Source organism: Gopherus evgoodei, chromosome 8 (assembly GCF_007399415.2).
Source record: "Gopherus evgoodei ecotype Sinaloan lineage chromosome 8, rGopEvg1_v1.p, whole genome shotgun sequence".
Lineage (NCBI taxonomy): Eukaryota > Metazoa > Chordata > Testudines > Testudinidae > Gopherus > Gopherus evgoodei.
The window spans coordinates 42825267-42844713 of NC_044329.1; the positions used below are offsets into that span (position 1 = coordinate 42825267).

At 45.4% G+C, this 19447-nt stretch overlaps 1 protein-coding gene across 1 annotated transcript in view; it reads left to right on the plus strand.

The window, feature by feature from the left end:
- Nucleotides 1-11495, plus strand: part of LOC115656566 (regulator of G-protein signaling 5) — a 72466-nt gene extending 60971 nt beyond the window's left edge. Inside the window, exon 5 of the mRNA XM_030573412.1 lies at nt 4545-11495. Within this exon, the coding sequence (XP_030429272.1) occupies nt 4545-4706 (162 nt within the window). The 3' untranslated portion in view covers nt 4707-11495. The remainder of the gene's footprint in view (nt 1-4544) is intronic.
- The last annotated feature ends 7952 nt before the right edge of the window (nt 11496-19447 follow it).

Genomic DNA, 19447 nt, shown 5'->3' on the forward strand with positions numbered 1-19447 from the left:
CTAAATGGCGCTGTTCATCTTCCTCCAAGCCCTTCCTTCTCCCCACCCCAGACTACATCCCTAGCTTCCCTGTCACTCACATTGGTAACCAGCATATCACTTTGACCTGGCCCTCACCCAGACCCACACATCCAAACTGTGTCTAAACCTCACTGCTGTGGCCCCTAGGACACTGGGAAGACCCAGCCTTGCCTACCTATAAAGCTGATAAAAGCTCTTGTCCAAGCCCCTTGCATCTCCTGCCTTGATTATTATGATCTCCTCCTTTTGGACCTCAGGCCTACAAACTAACACTCACAGCTATTCAAAATGCTGCTGCAGGACTATCTCCTAACCCACCTGCTCCCTCTTTACTTTCTTCCCTTTGTCCTTTCTCCAAGCACAAGGCTTGTCTCCACCTTTCCCCTCCATCTCTTAGCCCCATCCAGGAGATCTCATCACTTCCAGCAGGAAATCCACTGATCTCTTTCTTGTGGAGAAACCCTATGGCCCAAAGAAACAAAGAGTGGGAAAAGGCAGGACAGGCGACCTGGGAAGCTGCAGAGGAGATGTCACAGTTGCCCCTCTGATGTCTTGTCTCGATGTATATTCCCACACACCAACTATGGCAAGATGACATTAAAGTTGAGAGTTCCTACTAGTAATTTAAGGGAAACAACATTACAGCAATGTCACAATTATCCCCAAACTAAGTATTCATCCATGGCAAAAAGCTATGGTAATGCATAGTTATGGTTGCTTGGTGATATGTTGTTCCATGGCAGAAAGCTCAGTTGCACAAAACTTAAATGTCTGAAAATGAGGAAATGCAGTGTTAAGGAATCCCATGCAACCTTACGTCTGCCCAGGGCTGGCTCTACTGTTTGTGCTGCCCCAAGCAATGTGCCGAATTGCTGATGTGGACGGTGGGGGCAGTCCATGTGCCGTTAGGGCGGCACGTGCTTTTCCGCGGCAGCAGCAATTCAGCGGCAGCTTCTGTCTTCAGCCGGAAGACAGAAGCTGTGCCACCGGGGACAGCTGAACATAGAAGCTGCCTCAGAATCGCCGCCACTACAGAAACGTGTGAGCCACCCTAACGGCACACGGACTGCCCCTGCCGTCCACGGCGGCAATTCGGCACGCTGCTTGGGCGCAAAAGCACACAGACTGCCGCCCCTTGCAAATTGCCACCCCAAGCACCTGCTTGGGATGCTGGTGCCTGGAGCCAGCCCTGCCTCTGCCCTTCTCTCAGCAATATCTGAATATGACCCATTGACACACATACCTTTCCTCTGCCAATCCCACAGTTGATGAAATGTACAAGCGCTTCATCTCCATTTACAACCCACAGGATTGGTTAGCAGTAGGTTTAGATACCCTGGGGCAGACTGCAGTATCAACCTATTCATTACTAGTGAGGTTGGGTTTGGACTTGCTGCCTTTGCCTACCCCTGGGCTGCACTCTGCAACCCCCACTACCTGTTGGCCTTATGCTAGGCCACAGCCTGGAGCTTTCCAGGCTGGAGCTCCCCAGCTCCTCTGCCTTTCTCCAGCCCTGATTCACTCAGGTGCCCTGTCTCTAGCTCCCTGCAGCCAGGCCCATCTCCCTCTGTAAACAGAGAGAGACTATGTCTGCCCCTGGCTTCCCTGCCATTATACAATCATCTGAGGCCTGATTAGAGTGTGGCCCAGCTGCCGCTGCTTGCCCAATCAGCCTAGTTGCTTTTGTTTCTTGCCACAGCCCTCTCCCAGGGCTGTCTTTAAACCCCTTCAGGGCTGGAGCGGGTGCTGTACACACCAAATTGCAAAAGAATCCAACTACAGCTAAACATGTAGATTTTAGAGCGGTCAGAGTTTAAATAGATGTCATGATGGAACCTTAACTATAGTGCCTCCTCCCCTGCCGCCACTATAATAAAACCAGGAGAATCAGAGTTAAGGGAAATCTAAACACATTAAGGGAAGAATGACACAGCTCTTATCTAGCATGCTCTGTTAGAGGGCTTTCCCTTCTCCCTCCCACTTTCCTGGTTCTTGTCACACAGACAGCAAGCAGCAAAAGACCAGAAGTCCGAAGTGCAGCCAATGCAATGTTTATTGGGGTTAGTTTCCAAGCAAGCATATTCCGAAGCCCTTCACACCAATCAGGTTTATCTCTGATAGAGTCTGTTCCCTAGTGTTCTGTTCCAAGCTCTGATGCCACAGAGCATTTACTCCATGTCCCCCTTCCCAGCTCTGATGCCACAGAGCCTTGCCTGTATCCCTGTTCCCCATTCCCTAGTCCCTGTTCCCATTCCCCTTAGCAAGCATGATTCCAATTTCCCTTCCACTTCCTGTTTGACCCCAGTTTATATAGTAATATTCTCAGCTATACCTTAACCAGTCATTTTACTGAAATTTAACTAACTAATCCTAACATATTGTAACATAATTCTCTAACCAATTATATTCCACTACCCTAATTAATGTACACCTCGTAAAATTAATTATACAGCAGACGGAAACAATTAGAGAAAAAGACAGATTAACAATAGAAAAGTGGGGGCCACAAAGATAAAACAATACAAAAATGAGGGTTTTACAAGCACAATCATTGATAAGTGATTTCTTGCCTGACAGGATGCTATCAAATTAAGTTTTCTTTAACCATCTTAAGATCTGTTTCTTTATCTGTTGGTGATGGGCATATGAGGACAGGATTGTCTTCCTTAACAGCCCAATGTCACCTTATTTCAATGTGACTGGTCTGAGATGTGAAGATGTGACTGTATGCTTCCCAGCTTATGGCTGTCCCTGCTACTTAGCCAAAGGCCTTAGCCTAAGAACAAGGCCTCAGACTATCCTAGTGAGAGAAGGCCCATACACAGGCAGACTGTGATTTTGATTCTTTGTTTTTATACCCTTGTAACTAGCTAAGTGATAAAAATACACCCGAGTTCTTAAAGTATAGGCATTTACAGGCAGGCCTGAATATCTTATATTCTAACACTCTCTATCCCACAGTGCTTTACAAAGCAGGTCAGTAACATTAACCCCATTTTACAGATGGGAAAATGGAGAGGGACAGTAACTTGCCTCAGCAGGTCTAGAACTAGAACCAAAGTATCCTGAGCCATAGTCTAGTGCACTATCCAACCAGCCACAGTACTAGCCTCTAGGCAGCTTGCCAGCTTTAACTCTTCCCTGCAGCAACTCCATGCAATGATGGTAGAACCGGGCTGAAGGCATTTTAGATAATGATTTTTAATGTAGGTTTTGTCCAGGAATTTCCTTAGCTTTGAAAAATTATTTACAATTGCACACACCGACTTTAAAGGAGAACCCCAAAGGACAATACTGGAACAGTGCAGTATTGGTCAGAAGATGATAATATGCAGCATTGACATTAAACCATTTTTCTGTAGTTGAACGTCTAAGGGCATATTCCCCAGGGCGCCAAATCAACACAGAGAAGTCAGAGCACACTAGCCAGTTACACAGGGCATTCAGCTGCTTTTTATCACCAGAGTAGAGCAAAGCAGCTAAAGTGCACTGCTGAACGTGCCCCCTAACTAGCAGGTTTAAGAGAGCAGTGTCAATGCGATGGCATTCTGTGCAGGGGGAGATGGGGAGAGCCCTGTCCTATTGTTTCTGTGCCGTAAGGCTCCCCTGTGTTCTTGACTTTCCAGCACTGGTGCCCAACCTAGCATTCTTGGAATACTTGAAGAGTATGGGTCCAGTTTCCCTCAGACCACTGGGTCATTGTAGCGGATAGGATTGTTACATGCAAATTAGCTGTAGAGGCAAAGTGGTGACTGATAGAGTTACCTCTAATAGCACAATAGCTCCACTTGTAAGAGTTGTCTTTATCTAATCATAATCATAAGGATGTTGTATATAATTATTAACTAAATCTGATTACAAACAGATTTCTCCAGATGCAGCCTGTGCACAAGATTTCAATCAATTTATCAATATGGAAAGTTTAATATGTCTGTATTATTTCATTATTAACAACATTCTGGACAAAGAAAAGACCAACAAAATGGTAAATTTCTTCAAGGACCCAGTATATATTAATTTTAAATCATAAACTAATGAAAGGGTTTTCATATGAATTCCCAGAACATTCCTTCACTTCCATAGAGTTGGTGCTGCAGTTCTGGAGAGGGTTCATTCTATTTTTCATAAAAAGAACAGGAGTACTTGTGGCACCTTAGAGACTAACAAATTTGTTTGTGCATAAGCTTTCGTGGGCTACAGCCCACTTTGTACCCCACGAAAGCTTATGCTCTTAAGATATTAAGCCTGTTCTTTTTGCGGATTCAGACTAACATGGCTGCTACTCTGAAACCTGCTATTTTTCATACAGAAATAAGAGGCTGAATCCCTTCTTTAGATACAAAACAAAGCTCCACCTGAACTATGGAGTCAGGACTAGTGCCTCCCAGCACCAATGAACCTAGCTTTGATCATTTATCTTGCTGTTTGCACATCTGTATCTGGATAGCACAGTGTGGTTCCCACTCTCTTGCTTAGGCACCGAGTCCTTGTCCTGTTCACTTCCTATTGTGTCCTCATCACAGGTGAATATAGACCACTGCACCAAAGCTGTGACCATGAAGAACTTGGTGGAGCCATCAGTGAACAGCTTCAATGAGGCTCAGAAGCGGATCTTTGCCCTGATGGAGAAGGACTCCCTGCCCAGATTTGTGCGGTCAGAGTTTTATCAAGAGTTAATCAAGTAGCAATGTAGCAAGCCTGTGCACTGCATCCCCTGCTAGGCACTCATTGCGAGCCATGCCTCTTTCCAAATCCCACCTTTAGTCTGTAGCTGCTTTGCCTTAAAGATATCAAACTGAGAAGAAACTTAACTGCATTTCTAAACTCCTTCCACATAGCTTTGGACTCTCTCCTATGTGCCAAGTGTCTCCTTTTCTACAGTCTCTTTCCCTGCTCCCTTCCCAAGATCCCTGTTATGAAAAAGCCCCAGCGATTTTATTCATTGGTCTTAGACTGCATTACTGAGAGTCATCTCGGCAGCCAGTTGACAGCAAGCTTGTCAAGAGTAGTTTCATGGAGGCTTGCAGGACCCTTTGCACTCATCTGGTGACCTGTAGAGCTTATAGGCCCTAGGTCTTGTCCACACTACAGAGTTTTGTCAACTTAAGTTATGCTGACATACAGCAACCGCTTTAATTAAACTGCTGTTGCATGTCCAGACTAGCTCTTTGTGTTGGCAGAGCACATCCACACTACCAGCTGTTGCATCAACACACAGAGCAGTGCACTGTGGGTAGCTATCCCACCGTGCAACTGGCCACAGGATGCTTTGGGATGAGTTTGCAATGCCTCATGAGGCAGGCACAGCATTACATGATGTAAGTTTCTCATTCCATGGGCATCCTACTAGATTGCCAGCTGCTTTTCAACTAAAGTGGGTGGGGGTGGGAGAGTATGTGACAGGATGTGTGTGTTCGGGGGGGAGACAGAGTGTGTGTTGAGGGAGTGTATGAGAGAGTGCGAGTGTGTGTGTGTGTGTTGGGAGAGAGTGAGTGTGTCACCATGCTGTCTTTGTAAGTCCAAACAATCCTGAGGTGGTGATGGGGAATGTTCCACCCCCACTACAGCCCCCTCCTCCCTCCCTGGCTCTGCACAGCACAGCAGTCTCTCCCCCATCTCCCCTGCTCTGTCTGCCACTGTGTTCCTAGTTCCAGGGAGAGCAGGACTCCATGTTAAAGGTCCTGTGATTCCCTCCACGTTCTCCTATAGCCTCCTGAGCCCACAGACTGATCCACCCCTCTCCTGTACTTCAAGCAGGGGAGCGTGTTGCTCTCCATGCTGAGGAATGTCAAAGCTTCCCAGAGTTATGAAAGGGGAGGGGTGCATGCCTGCACGGCAGCGGCGTTCAAAACAGTGAACAGAGTGGTCACAGCGGGCATTGTGGGATACTGGGGGAGGTTAGTTACATTGACATAACGAACAGCAGTGTCGCTTTGTCGCTATAACTTTGCCCCAAAATACTCTCTGCTTCTCACTGAGGTGGTTTTATTTTATTGGCAAAACAGGAAAGTTTTGCTAGAAAAAGTAGCACTATAGTGTGTACACTTCCACTGTTCTATTGATAAAAGCTGCCTTTAGCAGACAAAACTGTATACTGTAGACAAGGTCATAGTGTCCAATGCTCTATCTGGATCTGAGCAGGCTTTATTCAGATAAACTCAGATGAGAATCAGAGAAGCCTCCATACTTCAATGTTTATCCAAAACAACCATATGAATGAGCTGCTAGACTCTATGTCCTCACCTATCCCTACTCGCACATCAGGTTACACTGGTCTGATACCCTTGCTGTGACCTGGGGTGACCAGATGACTTGTTTTAAAGAGACAGTCCCATTTTTTGAGATTTTTTTCTTATATAGGTACCTATTACCCCCACCCCCATCCTGTGTTTTCAGTTGCTGTCTGGTAACCCTACTGTGACCAGCTGGATGAATTGAACATGTAAAATACTAATGGCATGGAAAGGGTGTTAAAATACTCCTGTCTTCTCCTACCATGGCCCAAGACCTTGAAGTGACTGTGCTCTAAGTGCTAGCACTCTGTGCGGTTGTGACAGTCTTTGAGGGCGGAGGTGTTCAACAGCAAGCCCCCCTGAATGAAAGCCACCTCAATTCTTCTGAAGCATTTGCTTTCTGAGGGCCCTGACACTGAGTCTGAGACTAGCTAGAGGCAGAATTAGCTCTAATTGCACTTTATGTCCACACACGACATGGTGGCTGCACAGTTAGCAGCCATGGCAGCACCAGTGTCTTGCCATGGCATGGCCATGACAGAGACCACCATGTGGCTACCTTCCTGGATCCTGGGAGACACTGTTACTTGCAATGTAGATCCTGCACACCCCCAGCAAACTGTGTCCACATGACTGGTTTGGCCTGCCCTCTGTCCTCCCTGCTTTCCAAGGGGGAGCACAGCCCACTTGCTGCTCATTCAGGATATCTTCTGGACACAGAAGCACTATGGGGTTTTTCCAGTATGCACTGATCCAGTCACAGACAGGCAGCGTGGAAGGCGTGGGCTCACATGGGTGTCACAAGATTGTTTTTGAAAACAGCTGCTGTGTGGACACAGGAAGGTCAGATGAGAATCACAAACTGGTAACAATGACAGTTCAATTCATGCCATACCCAGGTACAGGGTGTAACTGGAGCTCCCAGACTGCTCTCTTCAGCTAGTAACACACTTCCTATTGTCAGTGTGCTACGGGAGGCTATTGTGAGTGATAGGCCCTTCAACACACCACCTCTGCTGGAACAAACAATGTCCTTTTGAGCAGGAGACAGGGAGAAAAATAAAACAAACATCATTATCCAAAACACTGAGACTGCTGACTAGCAACCCAGAGCTCTGCCTGCATTAGATTTAGTGAGCTTGTCATTTCCAGAGCTATATACAACCCCACAATGCCTATGCACAGCCTTACTCAGTGCTCCCCAGGTGTTTAGAGGTGTGTTTGACTTGTCACCATGGGTGTCCTGCTGTTGAAAGCCTGTCCTAGTTATTCTCTCAAGAGCAGCATGCCAAAGTGAGAGTTCTGCACCAACCCAAAAGAGAAAGTTCATTAGAAGAGGTAAAACTTGTTGAAAGAACATTACTAATAGAAACAGTTTGGGTCAGTTGCTGAGAACAGCCCTGAAGAAAAGGCATCAGTGGAAATTGGAGAAATAAAACCCTGCCTTCTCGAACAGATGGCAAATGGTGCTGAGCTGTGTGCAGTCCATTTCCCTCTGTCCAGGCTCCTCATTCTGTTTAGATGGGGCGTACATATTTGTATTGCTGACATAATTGTCCAGTTTGTGTTCAAGCAGGATGACAGGATCAGTGGGGCTTCTGGAAGGTGACAGACTTTTTTCATTTTGAAAAATATTACGGCTCACAGACTTTAGCCTTTGCCCTTGGTTCCAGCCCAGCTCAGCAGCCACCAGAAGTTGTGACCATCTGCAGACCTTTGAGGGTGGGGGTGCTGTGTGAAATAAAGCTGGGTCTCAACCCAATTTCAAGCTAAGTGTCCATCAGAAGCGTGATTGGCAGACACTGGCCCCCCTGTTGGTGAAAAGGCCAGGGACTGACTAGACCTTGGCATGAATGTCTTTTCTCCTCCCGGGGGCGTTTCCTAGGAAGCCTGCAATGCCACTGCTTGTGGTAAGACTGCCTGTGGCTAAACACAGGACATCAGTCTCCACAGCTGACAAGCCAGTATTTTAATTTTTTAAAATCAGTTACAAAACTCTCAGCAGTTTGTTAAAATGGGCCACCCATGCTCAGAATCCAGGTCTGGCAATCCAGAGCATGGGTAACTGCATGCAACATGCAATAAAATAAACGATGGGTTTGCAAACCTTTTATACACTTACAAAAACTATCAAAAAAAATCTTCCCCAAATATTTACTCCTCGTTTCCATGGTGACAGAATAAAAATACATAGCTAGATGGGCTGAACTTTCCAGGAAACAAACTCTGGTAATGCATTTATTTTTCTTTCTCTCAAGCAAATGGCCTGGGAAAGTTAGAGGCCTCATGGCAGGGCCACTGCCTGGTATTCTCATTCCCTTCCTCTGTGTGAAGATGTAACCCCTCTGTCAGTCATCCTGCAAAGTGGTACAGTGGCAATATCACAATGGGCCCAACCCATTGCAAAGGGACCTCACACATCTTTCACCTCCCCTTTGAGAAAGTAAAAGGTTAGAGCAGAAAATATCCCACAACAGCAGCCTTTTTCTGTCTGACTTTGAAGGGAAATAGATTAGGAACAGAACTGGGGCTATGTCCAAAACTGGTTCAGCAGTTACAATATAGAATAATCACGCCATCGCTGGCCCACATTCACTCCTGGTGTAATTCTACTGATTTTTATTGCAGGTATTTCAGAGAATTAGCTTAGTTCAGTATGTCATTGCATAACACAGATGGCCAGAAATGCAGGCTCAAATGGGCTCCCAGCAGAAAGACTCCCGCATGTCATTTACTTGTTTAAGATGTTGCTGGAAAGACTGAAATGCCTCACAGGTACATTGGGAATTCAAATTTGTAATCGCAAGTTAACCAAACAAATCTTGTTTTAATTGGCAATATATTTAATCCCCTTCTCTTGCTTTCTCCAGTAAGACCCTGCCCTATGGACTGCCACCAATGGGTGACTTCTTGTTAGTTTAAGTAACCTCTTTAAGGTATCTGCGTGTTTCCTGTTCTCTAGTTAAAAAGTCATTCTCCAGGAGGTATCTGGTTTGGCAGGTCCTTTGAGTGGTTGCTTAAAATGAACAGCTCTCTATATACATATATACACATACACACACACACACAGATTTTCAGTCAGTTTCTGCTAGGTGTACAAATTTGTGCATGCAAATATTACATGCTCAGCTGATTGTTTGCCTAGTTATCACATGTATGCCTGCAAAACAGGTACTTCAGGCCTAACTATCCCATCTGATCACACAAACACGCATGGGCAGTCATTCCACACCCAAAATTCAAGGCCATCTTTTGAAAATGTGAACCTAAAAGCCTACTCTTGTAGCTGTCTGATTTGGATTCCAACACATGTAATCTTTCTTCCCTGAATCCTGCTGCAGGGTAATTTACACAGGAGAACAAGTTGGGATGGGTTGGGTATTTATGGTGAAGTCAGGACTGTGCCTTGCACTCATTAAAAGGAAAGGGGGATGCCATAGGTATCAAATGTGCCATAGGAACCACAGGCATCAGATGTACATTGACCATTTCCTGATAGTTGGAGCTAAGAAAAGTGCTGTGGGTTATTTTGGTAACCACTGGTGAGTACAGCCTAACCTGTGCTCTTCTACCAGATACTCAAACTTCTCAGATCTTCGCCAATCAACCAGATCTCTCCCTTCATAGTGCTCCTTAGAAAATTCCTTTTTGTCTCATGAAAGCACAGTCCACTCATGTCCATAAAGACCAGATATTGGCTCTATTGGGACAACACAGCGATGTGCTGGGTGGCCCTGTACTGAGATGTGGTTTGTAGCCTAAAAACTGCTTTGGTTTGTCATGTGCTATCACAACCACCTCTGGTGGCACCTGGGCAGCAGGAAGTCTTGAGCCTGGGTTTGAGTTCTTTTGAAAGTGTAGTCTATCAGAAACCCCTCCTGGCCTCCACTTCTGCTACATAAAGGATAAACCTCCTCTCCCAGATACTTAATTTTGAACTAGGGCCAATTTAGCCTAATTCTCTGTTAGCTACAGAAGGGCCTGTGCAATGTGACCGCAGAAGCATTTGGGATTTCTAAAAGCTGTGTTTGTGTAGACTGTTCACTTTGTTTATTCACTCTGGCATATAAACAGTCTGAAAGGTGACAAATGACACCATCTGATGAGGAAGCGGATAATTCTGAAACCCAAGCAACATCTGCTATGGGACCGATACCATCTGTAATGTGTCTATTATCAAATATTTTATATATTCTCTGTTACTCATACTTTTATTATGTTACACATATATCAGCACGATATATACAGCATTATATATCTATATTCTTATATACACATTATATATATATTCATCATGTTAACTTCACTTGAGTCCTTAGTGAGTCAGTGAATCAAAACATACAATTTAAATGCATGTTAGCTAACAGCAAGATTGTTCACGTTTCACACTTGTCCATTGAACACTGAATAGAAGTAGAATGGTTTCAGGTATTTTATTGAGCTAAAACTCAACCTTTCATTGGTATATTCCTATCTCTTTTTTTGCACTGTGTTGACATATTACTCCTTTATCGGAGCAGCAGCTATTATCTTCAGAAAAGAAGTAAGTGGATGTATGCTATTCTGGGGAAAGGCCAGTGGCCAGAGACCCTCTCCTGGCAAGGAAACCCCAGGCTGAATTTCTAGGTCTCTGGTATCAGTGCATTGCTTTCATGTGAGTTCAGTGGTTCCAGAGTCCTGGCAGAGCACTCATTGGACAGAAAGCCCCTGTCTTGGCATGTCATGCTGCCCCAATTGCCTCCTGGCCGTGGGGTTGAGGTCACTTGCCATGTGTCTCTGTTAGGCTGTGTGAATTGCACCCTCCCTCTCAATGAGACCCATTCTCATTGTGCACCATTTAAAACCTGTATCTATTCCATCATGCCTGTGCTGTTAACTGACCTGAGTGGGCTGTGGAAATACCTTGTGCATCTGGTACAGAACCTGGAAAATCTTCAGGACCATAATCTCTTTAAATCTGTACTCTGTGCCCTGAAGAGGTTAACATCATGTAATGTCAAACCAAACCACATCCCACTACAAGAGGTGAACATCTGTGTGGGTCAACCCCCATGACAGGGCCTGTCTTGTAGGGTGCTGAGTGGTTTCCCCCAAGTGGCTCTTATCCATCGAAACCCGTGGCCTCAGTGTGTGTCCCCCCTAGAGGCATTGCCATGTCAGGGCAGTGCAGGCTAGGTCAACTGGGTCTATTCTGTAACATGCATGTAACTTTCAATATAACCAGAATATAAAAATATTATCACTGGCATGGCTCTGTGGCTTGTTTATTTACTTCATCACTTTATGATCAAGGTCAGGTATCAGGTTTAGCTTCAGCAATGCATTTCCAGGACTTGGCTTTTACTAGAAAGGCAAATGAAAGCAGGCACAGAGCAAAGCAAAGCCCCAGACCTCTGCTAGAATAGAGAGAGAGATTTCCTAGGGATAAAAAAGTGAACCAGCAACTGCTGGAGATTGGCCTACCCCAGCACATTTCAACTGGTAACCATAGACCATCACTTAGTAACTAAAGAATGGGACCAACCCTTCCCATTGTGATGGGTTTGGTTACAGAGACCCCCTTTGGACTGTCACTTGACATGCTGGAATTACCTCTGAGCCCATTTTCCCTTATGGCTTGGGACTCCAGAACCCTGTCTTATTGAGCCAGACATGCTAGCCTGCTGCAACACAGACCCAGGTCTGAACCACGCTGCCAAAGCTGCAGGCTTTAACTGGAAACCACTCATCAGGTTGCCTATCTCCAGCATCCAGACACCCAGTTCCTAGTGGGATCCAAACCCCAGATAAATCTGTTTTACTCTGCATAAAGCTTATACAGGGTAAACTCATTGTCTGCCCTCTATAACACTGATAGAGAGAGATGCACAGCTGTTTGCTCCCCTAGGTATTACTCTGGGTTAATTAATAAACAAATGTGATTTTATTAAGTATAAAAAGTAGGATTTAAGTGGTTTCAAGTAAGAACAAAGTAAATTACCAAGCAAAATAAAACAAAACACACATGAAAGGGAATACAGGTAAATCTCACCCTCTAAGATGGTCCAGTGAGCTTCTTTCACAGACTAGACTCCTTCCTAGTCTGGGCCCAATCCTTTCCCCATGTACAGTCCTTGTTAATTCCAGCTCAGGTAGTAATTAGGGGATTTCTCATGACTGGCTTCCCCCTTTGTTTTGTTCTGCCCCCCTTTTATAGCTTTGGCACAAGGCAGAAATATTTTGTCTCTCTGGATCCCCACCCCCTCCTTCTAAATGGAAGAGCACCAGGTTTAAGATGGATTCCAGTTCACATGTCACTGGAAGACCACCTTCTTCATTATCTAGTAGCTAGAAGACATATTCATAGGAAGGCTTGCGGGTAAACAAACCCATTCACAGTTCATTGATTCTGAAGCACCCTTAATGGCTTCCACTTAACATGTTTATATCAGTAATACAAGTTTATAACTTATTCTCCTAACTCCAGACATAGAACTAATACATCCAAACAAATAGGATGAACACACTCAGTAGATCATAAGCTTTATAATGATACCTTACAAGAGACCTTTTGCATGAAGCATAGTCCAGTTAAATCATATTCACACTTATAAACATATTTCCATAAAATATATGGACTGTAAAATCACACCCATATTGCACATTTGGCTGCCCCTGCCTGTAGTATGACAACCCCCTCTCCCTCCACGGCACTCCTCTGGAAGAGAAGCACCACTCCTCTCCTCTGCCCCAAATCAGGTCAAAGTGAAAATAAAAAGTTGGTTTTTGATTTTTCTGAGCTGCAAGAAAACTCATTATTAACCCAGCTCCAGTGTCCAGCCCTTTGACACAAATTACCACACATGGAGTGAAGGGGTTGTTCAGCTGAAAGGAAAGAATTAGCACTTTCACAGAGTTTCAACAAATAATGATGAGAAAATCCCCAAGTCCCTTTTCACAGCAATTCAAAGTTTGCTGACATCTGACTCCCGTATGAATGCCAGCTGGGGGAAGGGGGAAGCTGAAATCAAAGGAAAGACCCAGCTGAGGAGGGAAGGTGAGGCATGCATGGCAGCTCTGCCAGTTGCAGTATGTCATGAGGATCAGTCTCTAGTTTGTGAATATGGAGTGTTTCAGCAGAGGGCAGCATGACACAGATTCTCTCCAGTGCCTGAGACCCTGATACCACAACAGCCATTCAGGAGCTAAGGCAGGACACAGCAGCTCCAAGCAATAATGCCCTGACACATAAGGGGCAGTCCAGATACAAGAGGGACATTGTCCCTGCTGCTAAGTGCTCTATTCTACAGAGGATCCACTGCTGCCAGGAAGGAGCACTCTTGCAGGGCATGAGGAGAATGTTCCTTAAGGCCAGAGACAGCAAGTGGTATTTCAGCTCCACAAGACCTCCCAGGACACGCTGACAGCTAGGGGCAGAGCCAGGGCAATAATATATGGACACAAAGCATCTGTGTAAGGATTCCCATGGCACACTGAGTAGACCCTGCATTCAAAGGTACTGTGTCAGCTCTTCGGCCTGTCCTGAGCAAAGCTGGGTGCAGGTGTGCTTGAATCATGCTGGTTTTGACGTGTCTGGAGGAGAGCAGGCTCCCAGGTGAGATGCCTGGTCAGGAATTGCCAAACTAGCAGCAGGGCCTGCCCAGCATGGCACTTCAAGACAGCATGTTAGTGCCCATGTTCCAGGAGGTGAATGCTATGGTCAATGAGCAGCACTGTTCTGTCATTGCTCAGAGGTCCCGGGTAAGGGATACACCCGGGTCTGCTCGATGGATTCCCTGCGACCGGTAGGACATGCTCCCTATCACAAATGCTGAGGGAACGGTGGTCAGAGAGAGAGTCAGTGGAGCCCTGTGACATACCAGGGTACAATCCAGACCCGTGAGTAGCTGTGTCACCCTTGCCCTGTAACCTGAGCTGCCCTTTACAATGCCTTGCTGCAGTAGCCTCTAGCCGGGACTGCTCACAAACAGCCTTCAGCATGTAAGTCACTCCCAGCCAGTCTGTGTGTGCTGCTCCCAGCCAGCCACACCTTGGCTCCGACCAGCCTGGGTTATGCTGCAGGGTAACCCCAGCACAGCCCCAGTCCTGAAACTTTCCCCGGAAATATATGTCCTGTACTGCCCAGCCCTCTCCTGCACAGTAGAAATATACTGAGTTCATTATTCCTTTAAGGGAATAATATGCATAAATGGAGTTATGCAGACCCTTCAACTTGAGCACACTGGATTAGATAAAACAGTAAAACCAGTTTATTAACCACAAAGCGAGAGATTTTAAATTAGTACAAGTTATGAGGTATAAAAGTCAGAAATGGTTACAAGAAAAATAGAGGTAAAATGCTTACTGATGCCTAACAACCTATATTAGATTCAAAATAAAAGTTCTTTCACCACACGCTTTCAGCAGTTTTACTGTCCAAACTCCTTAGGTCAGGACCCGTTCCCCAGAGTCCAACGGCTGCTTCCTTTGTCTCTTTAGTTGTGAATGTGATGGGCAGGGAGGAGAGGTGTCTTAGGGTGTCTGTCCCTTCTTTCTATAGTCCTGTCCCCACTTTGAGAAGCATTTCCAGCTGGGAACAAGGCAACAAGCAGCTGGCATGGAAGGAAACTCCATGCTGTTTCTTCACTAAGATGTACATTTTTGTCCTGCCACCTTTCCTGCCAAAGAATGGCCACTTGTCAGGTAACTGTCTATCAGCCTTGTTTACACATGGCTCAGGCATCAGCTTGCCCTTTGTCTCTGAGGAACTAGTTTGGCCACTCCCCAGATTTCTCTGGAAACATACTTTTAGTCATGATTTCAGCTTGTGTTTATAACTTCACATATAACGCTGCGATTTGCATTTTTAAATAATACCTCACAAGGCATATCTTGTACAAGCATATAGTGTGAACACAGGGTTATACTCTATCACAACCCCCAGCCCACCAGAGCTCAGGAAAAGCAGCAGATGGCTCAGGCACATAGAACAGGTCTCTGATTGCACTGCGAGCAGGGGGAGGGAGATCTGGTCAAGATGGGGCTGTGCAGACAGAGGCGGCCTGATTTTGAAGAGAAGATATAGGCACCCATGTCACTCCTGCAGGAAAGGCTGGCAGCTTCACTGTGAGACACTTGTCCGGCAGCTTGACCAGACCCAGCTGCTGTCATCAAACACCAAACACCACCTGGCAGATCAGAGTACCACAAGTGATGGGTAGCTTGGAATGATGAGCTGGAACCAGGACCCAGTCATCAGCCCCACAGGGAGCTCTGCAGTTCAGGGGGAGTCAGTGCTGGTCATCTAGATCCAGTTTCTAACCCCTTTGCATTGTTCATCCCAGTAGGGAATGCAGGAACTGGAGTTGGGGTGAAGTGGGTATTTGCACTCAGGGATGTTCATCTGATGCTGTTTGTCTCTGCAGCCCCGTGAGCTGCAGTGGCACGCTATAAATTACATAAAACACTACAGTGAAGGACTTTCAGCTTGAAAGGGAAACATTAAAAGGTCAGCCCAGATACCAGCTCCTGCATCCTGCTGATCACACAAATGGGACATGGGATAAATGTGAACCATCACTAGCAGCTGCAATGAGATCAGCAAAGCACAGATACCTCAGCCCACACTAAAAAAATGGGAATGCACCTATTTTGGAACATCACGCAGATCAGTATCAACCACTAACCCGCCCCTTCACACTGCCAGCATGCCATGAGAGGGGGGGAATGGACTGGGTTCCACAGCACTGGCCTATGTTGGCAAGGACCACCAGAAAAGTAGAGGGGTCTCTGGAAGACCATGGTGTAGGACAGTGGAGCCCAGGGATGGACTGGCCCATGGGATGCTGGGAAATCACCAGACAAAGCAATAATCCTCTGCCTGAAGGATAAATAAGCTGCCTTCATCTTGCAGCCAGGCTAGTGATGGCTTGGGTCTATCTGATGAACCTGAACACTTTGGGTCGGAAATATCATGAGGCCCATGGAAACCAGAATGTGGCCAATATTCTGAATTCTTGAACACCCTGGTCCAGGATGCATTTGCACCTCCCTGCCTCAAGTCCAGTTTGATGCCACTTGAAGTGCTGAGTATTTATGCTTCACTGTCTCCTGATGGGTCATCACAGAAATCACAGCTGTTTCACACAGTTTAGAATGAAAGATTGTTTGGCTGAGAACCCTCCAGGAAAATACACTATTTCCCATTTTTGCTTTGTCCCATTTCAGATATGCCTGCCATCCAGTCAGGGAACAAACTGAGCTTCATTTCCCCCTTAGTAACTGCAGGGGTCTGTGAAGGAGCAGAGAAACTGCTGCCTGGCACAGCAGGGGTTAAAGAAAAAGCCTGTGGGGTCAGCTAGCTATACCTGAAGCCAAAGCCAGGCCTGGAAGGGCGAGAAAAGAATGGAGCCTGGCTCAGTTAGGGGCTGACTGGTGAAGAGGCAGAAGCTCTTTGTTTGCCTGCCTGAAAGCACAGACCAGCAACCCTTCCAGCCAATGCAGCCACTGAAGGCAAGTCTTCCCCTGCCAATGAAAACCTGTGGGTGTGCCCCAACTGTGGGTAACTGACCCAATGGGGCTTCACCTCAAACTAAAAGGACTTTCATAGAGAGCAGCCCAGGAAAAGCGGTCCTGAATCCTGCCTCCTCACAAGCAGGAAAAAGATTCATCTCCCCTGTTTAGGGGTTTGAGCAATACAGGACCCTGTGCCAGGACCTGAGGGAGAAGGAGGGGTCAGGTCCACCTACAACCCCCAATCAGTTATCTAGCCCAGGAGACAGCAACCTATGGCATGCATGCCAAAGGTGGTATGCAAGCTAATTTTCAATGGCACTCTGCTGCCGGCCTGAGGTCCCGGCTGCTGGCCCTGCTCAACCTGCTGCCAGCCTGGGATAGCAGTCACTGGCCCCGCTCAGCCCACTGCCGGTCTGGTATACCAGCTTCCGACCTGGGGCTCTGTTCCTGGCCTTGGTCCAACACTCTTCAGCTGCCCCCAGCTGTGGCCCACTGGCCCCAGTCTGGGGCAGTGAGGAGTGCAGACAGGGACAAGGGGGGGCACAGCTCAGCACTCCACCTTAAAAATTGTTCCAGCACCACTGGGATATTTTTAAGTCCTGATTTGCTGCTTATATCAGGCCACGTGGAACAGCGCACTGCGTTTGATGTTGTGTGTGCCCTCTGTTGCCATTTTTTTCACCACTGCGAGTTGAGGGGTAGAAAGCAAAATTAGTTGTCTGTTCATTTCAGCCTTCTTGGACAGATGCATTTGGATTTATTCAAAAGAAGGACCATGCTGTTTGTGCTTTCTGTTGTGAAAGTGTTGTTAGTGGCACATCAAGTATTCAATGACATTTTGAAATGAAAGTACAAGAAAACCTTTCTTAACGAAGCAGATGAGACTGAATTGATCAAAAAGGCAAGATGTTAGAAGCAAAGCAATGTTTTTAAATGTGTAAGTGTGAGTAAAAGTCAAGCTATAGGAGGAAGTTACAAGATTGCACAGTGCAGTGCAAAAAATGGAAAGTCATTTACAAATGGGGAATATGTAAAAGAGGTTTCTCTCAGCAGCTTGGAGGTTTTGTTCAACGATTTGCCAGATAAAGCTATGATCATGTCTAGAATAAAAGAACTTCCTGTCTCTGCCAGAACAGTTGAAAGATACATAAGCGAAATGGCATAAAACATTAACAAAAAGCAGATTAATGCATTAAAAGACACAGCAGTGTTCAGCATCGCAGTTGATGAGAGCGTGGATATAAACAGCATTTTACATTTGGCAGTTGTTGCAAGATATTGTGCTTCCGATGAAATCCAAGAGGAACTTTTTTTGCCTAAAACCCCTGCATGGCATAAAAAAGGGGAAGATAGAGTGGAAAGTTTTGTAAACCATTTTGAAGAATGAGGAGTTGACATCAGAAAAATATTTTGTGTGACAACAGATGGTGCTCCTGCCATAGTTGGAAAACAGAAGGGATTTGTAAAGTTACTTGAAGATCAAATTGGCCCCCCAACAGTCAAATTTCACTGTATCATCCATCAAGAAAACCTGTGTGCTAAAATTTCTAATTCAGAGCTTAATAATGTGATGAATACAGTGGTGTGAATCGTGACTTTCCCAGTTGCTCTATCTGCTTTGACTCACAGACAGTTTCAAGCACTGCTAGACAGTGCTTATAATGACATTCCACTTCACAGTAACATTCGTTGGCTAAGTCGTGGCAAGCTTTTGGTGTGCTTTGTAACTGTTTTGATACAATCAAGGACTTTTTGTTGGAAAAAGGACAAAACAACCCCAAACTGGATGATGACAAATGGCTGTGTAAGCTCATGTTTCTAACTGGCATCACCACTTACCTAAACAAACTCAACCTCTGTCTCCAGGATGCAGGGCAAACAGTTCTGGATTTTAATGAAGCCTGGAAGGCATTTGCTGTAAAATTAGCAGTTTTTTTCCCAGGATATTTGAACTTTGACTTTCTGCTACTTCCAACACATAAAAGAGCTATCAACATGTTGCACTGTCAGTATCGATGAGATTGGAATGCACATGCCAGAACTGGAATCAGAATTTCCTGACAGATTTCAAAATTTCCAGCAATTTGGCCCAATGCTTTCTTTTCTAATTAAACCTGAAACTTCAAAGAAAGCGACTTGGGTTTGTCTGTATTTCAGTGGATGGGTGCTGAAGATTTCAAAATGCAGCTTGTTCAGTTAAAAAGCTCAGAATTGTGGGTATCAAAGTTTGGAGATCTGCAGAGTGCACTTGAAGCTACTGAGAGAGATCTTTGGGCTTCTATTCTGACCTGCTGGAACGCTCTGCCAATGAAATGTAACTGTTTGAAGAAAATTTGGTTTGCAATGCTTTCAGCATTTGGATTCACATACCTGTGTGAACAGGTATTTTCACACATGAAATCTATCCTTTGTCCCTCTCGGAGCCAGCTAACAACTGATCACTCAGGAACCTGAGTGCTGCTTAAAGTATCCAAATACATGCCAGATATTGGAAAACTCAGCAAGGAAAAGCAAGAGCAAGGATCACACTAAATTGATAAGATCTGCATTTTAATTTAATTTTAAATGAAGCTTCTTAAACATTTTATAAACCTTATTTACTTTACATATAATAGTTAAGTTATATAATATAGAATTATAGAGAGAGACCTTCTAAAAACATTAAAATGTATTACTGGCACGTGAAAACTTAAATTACA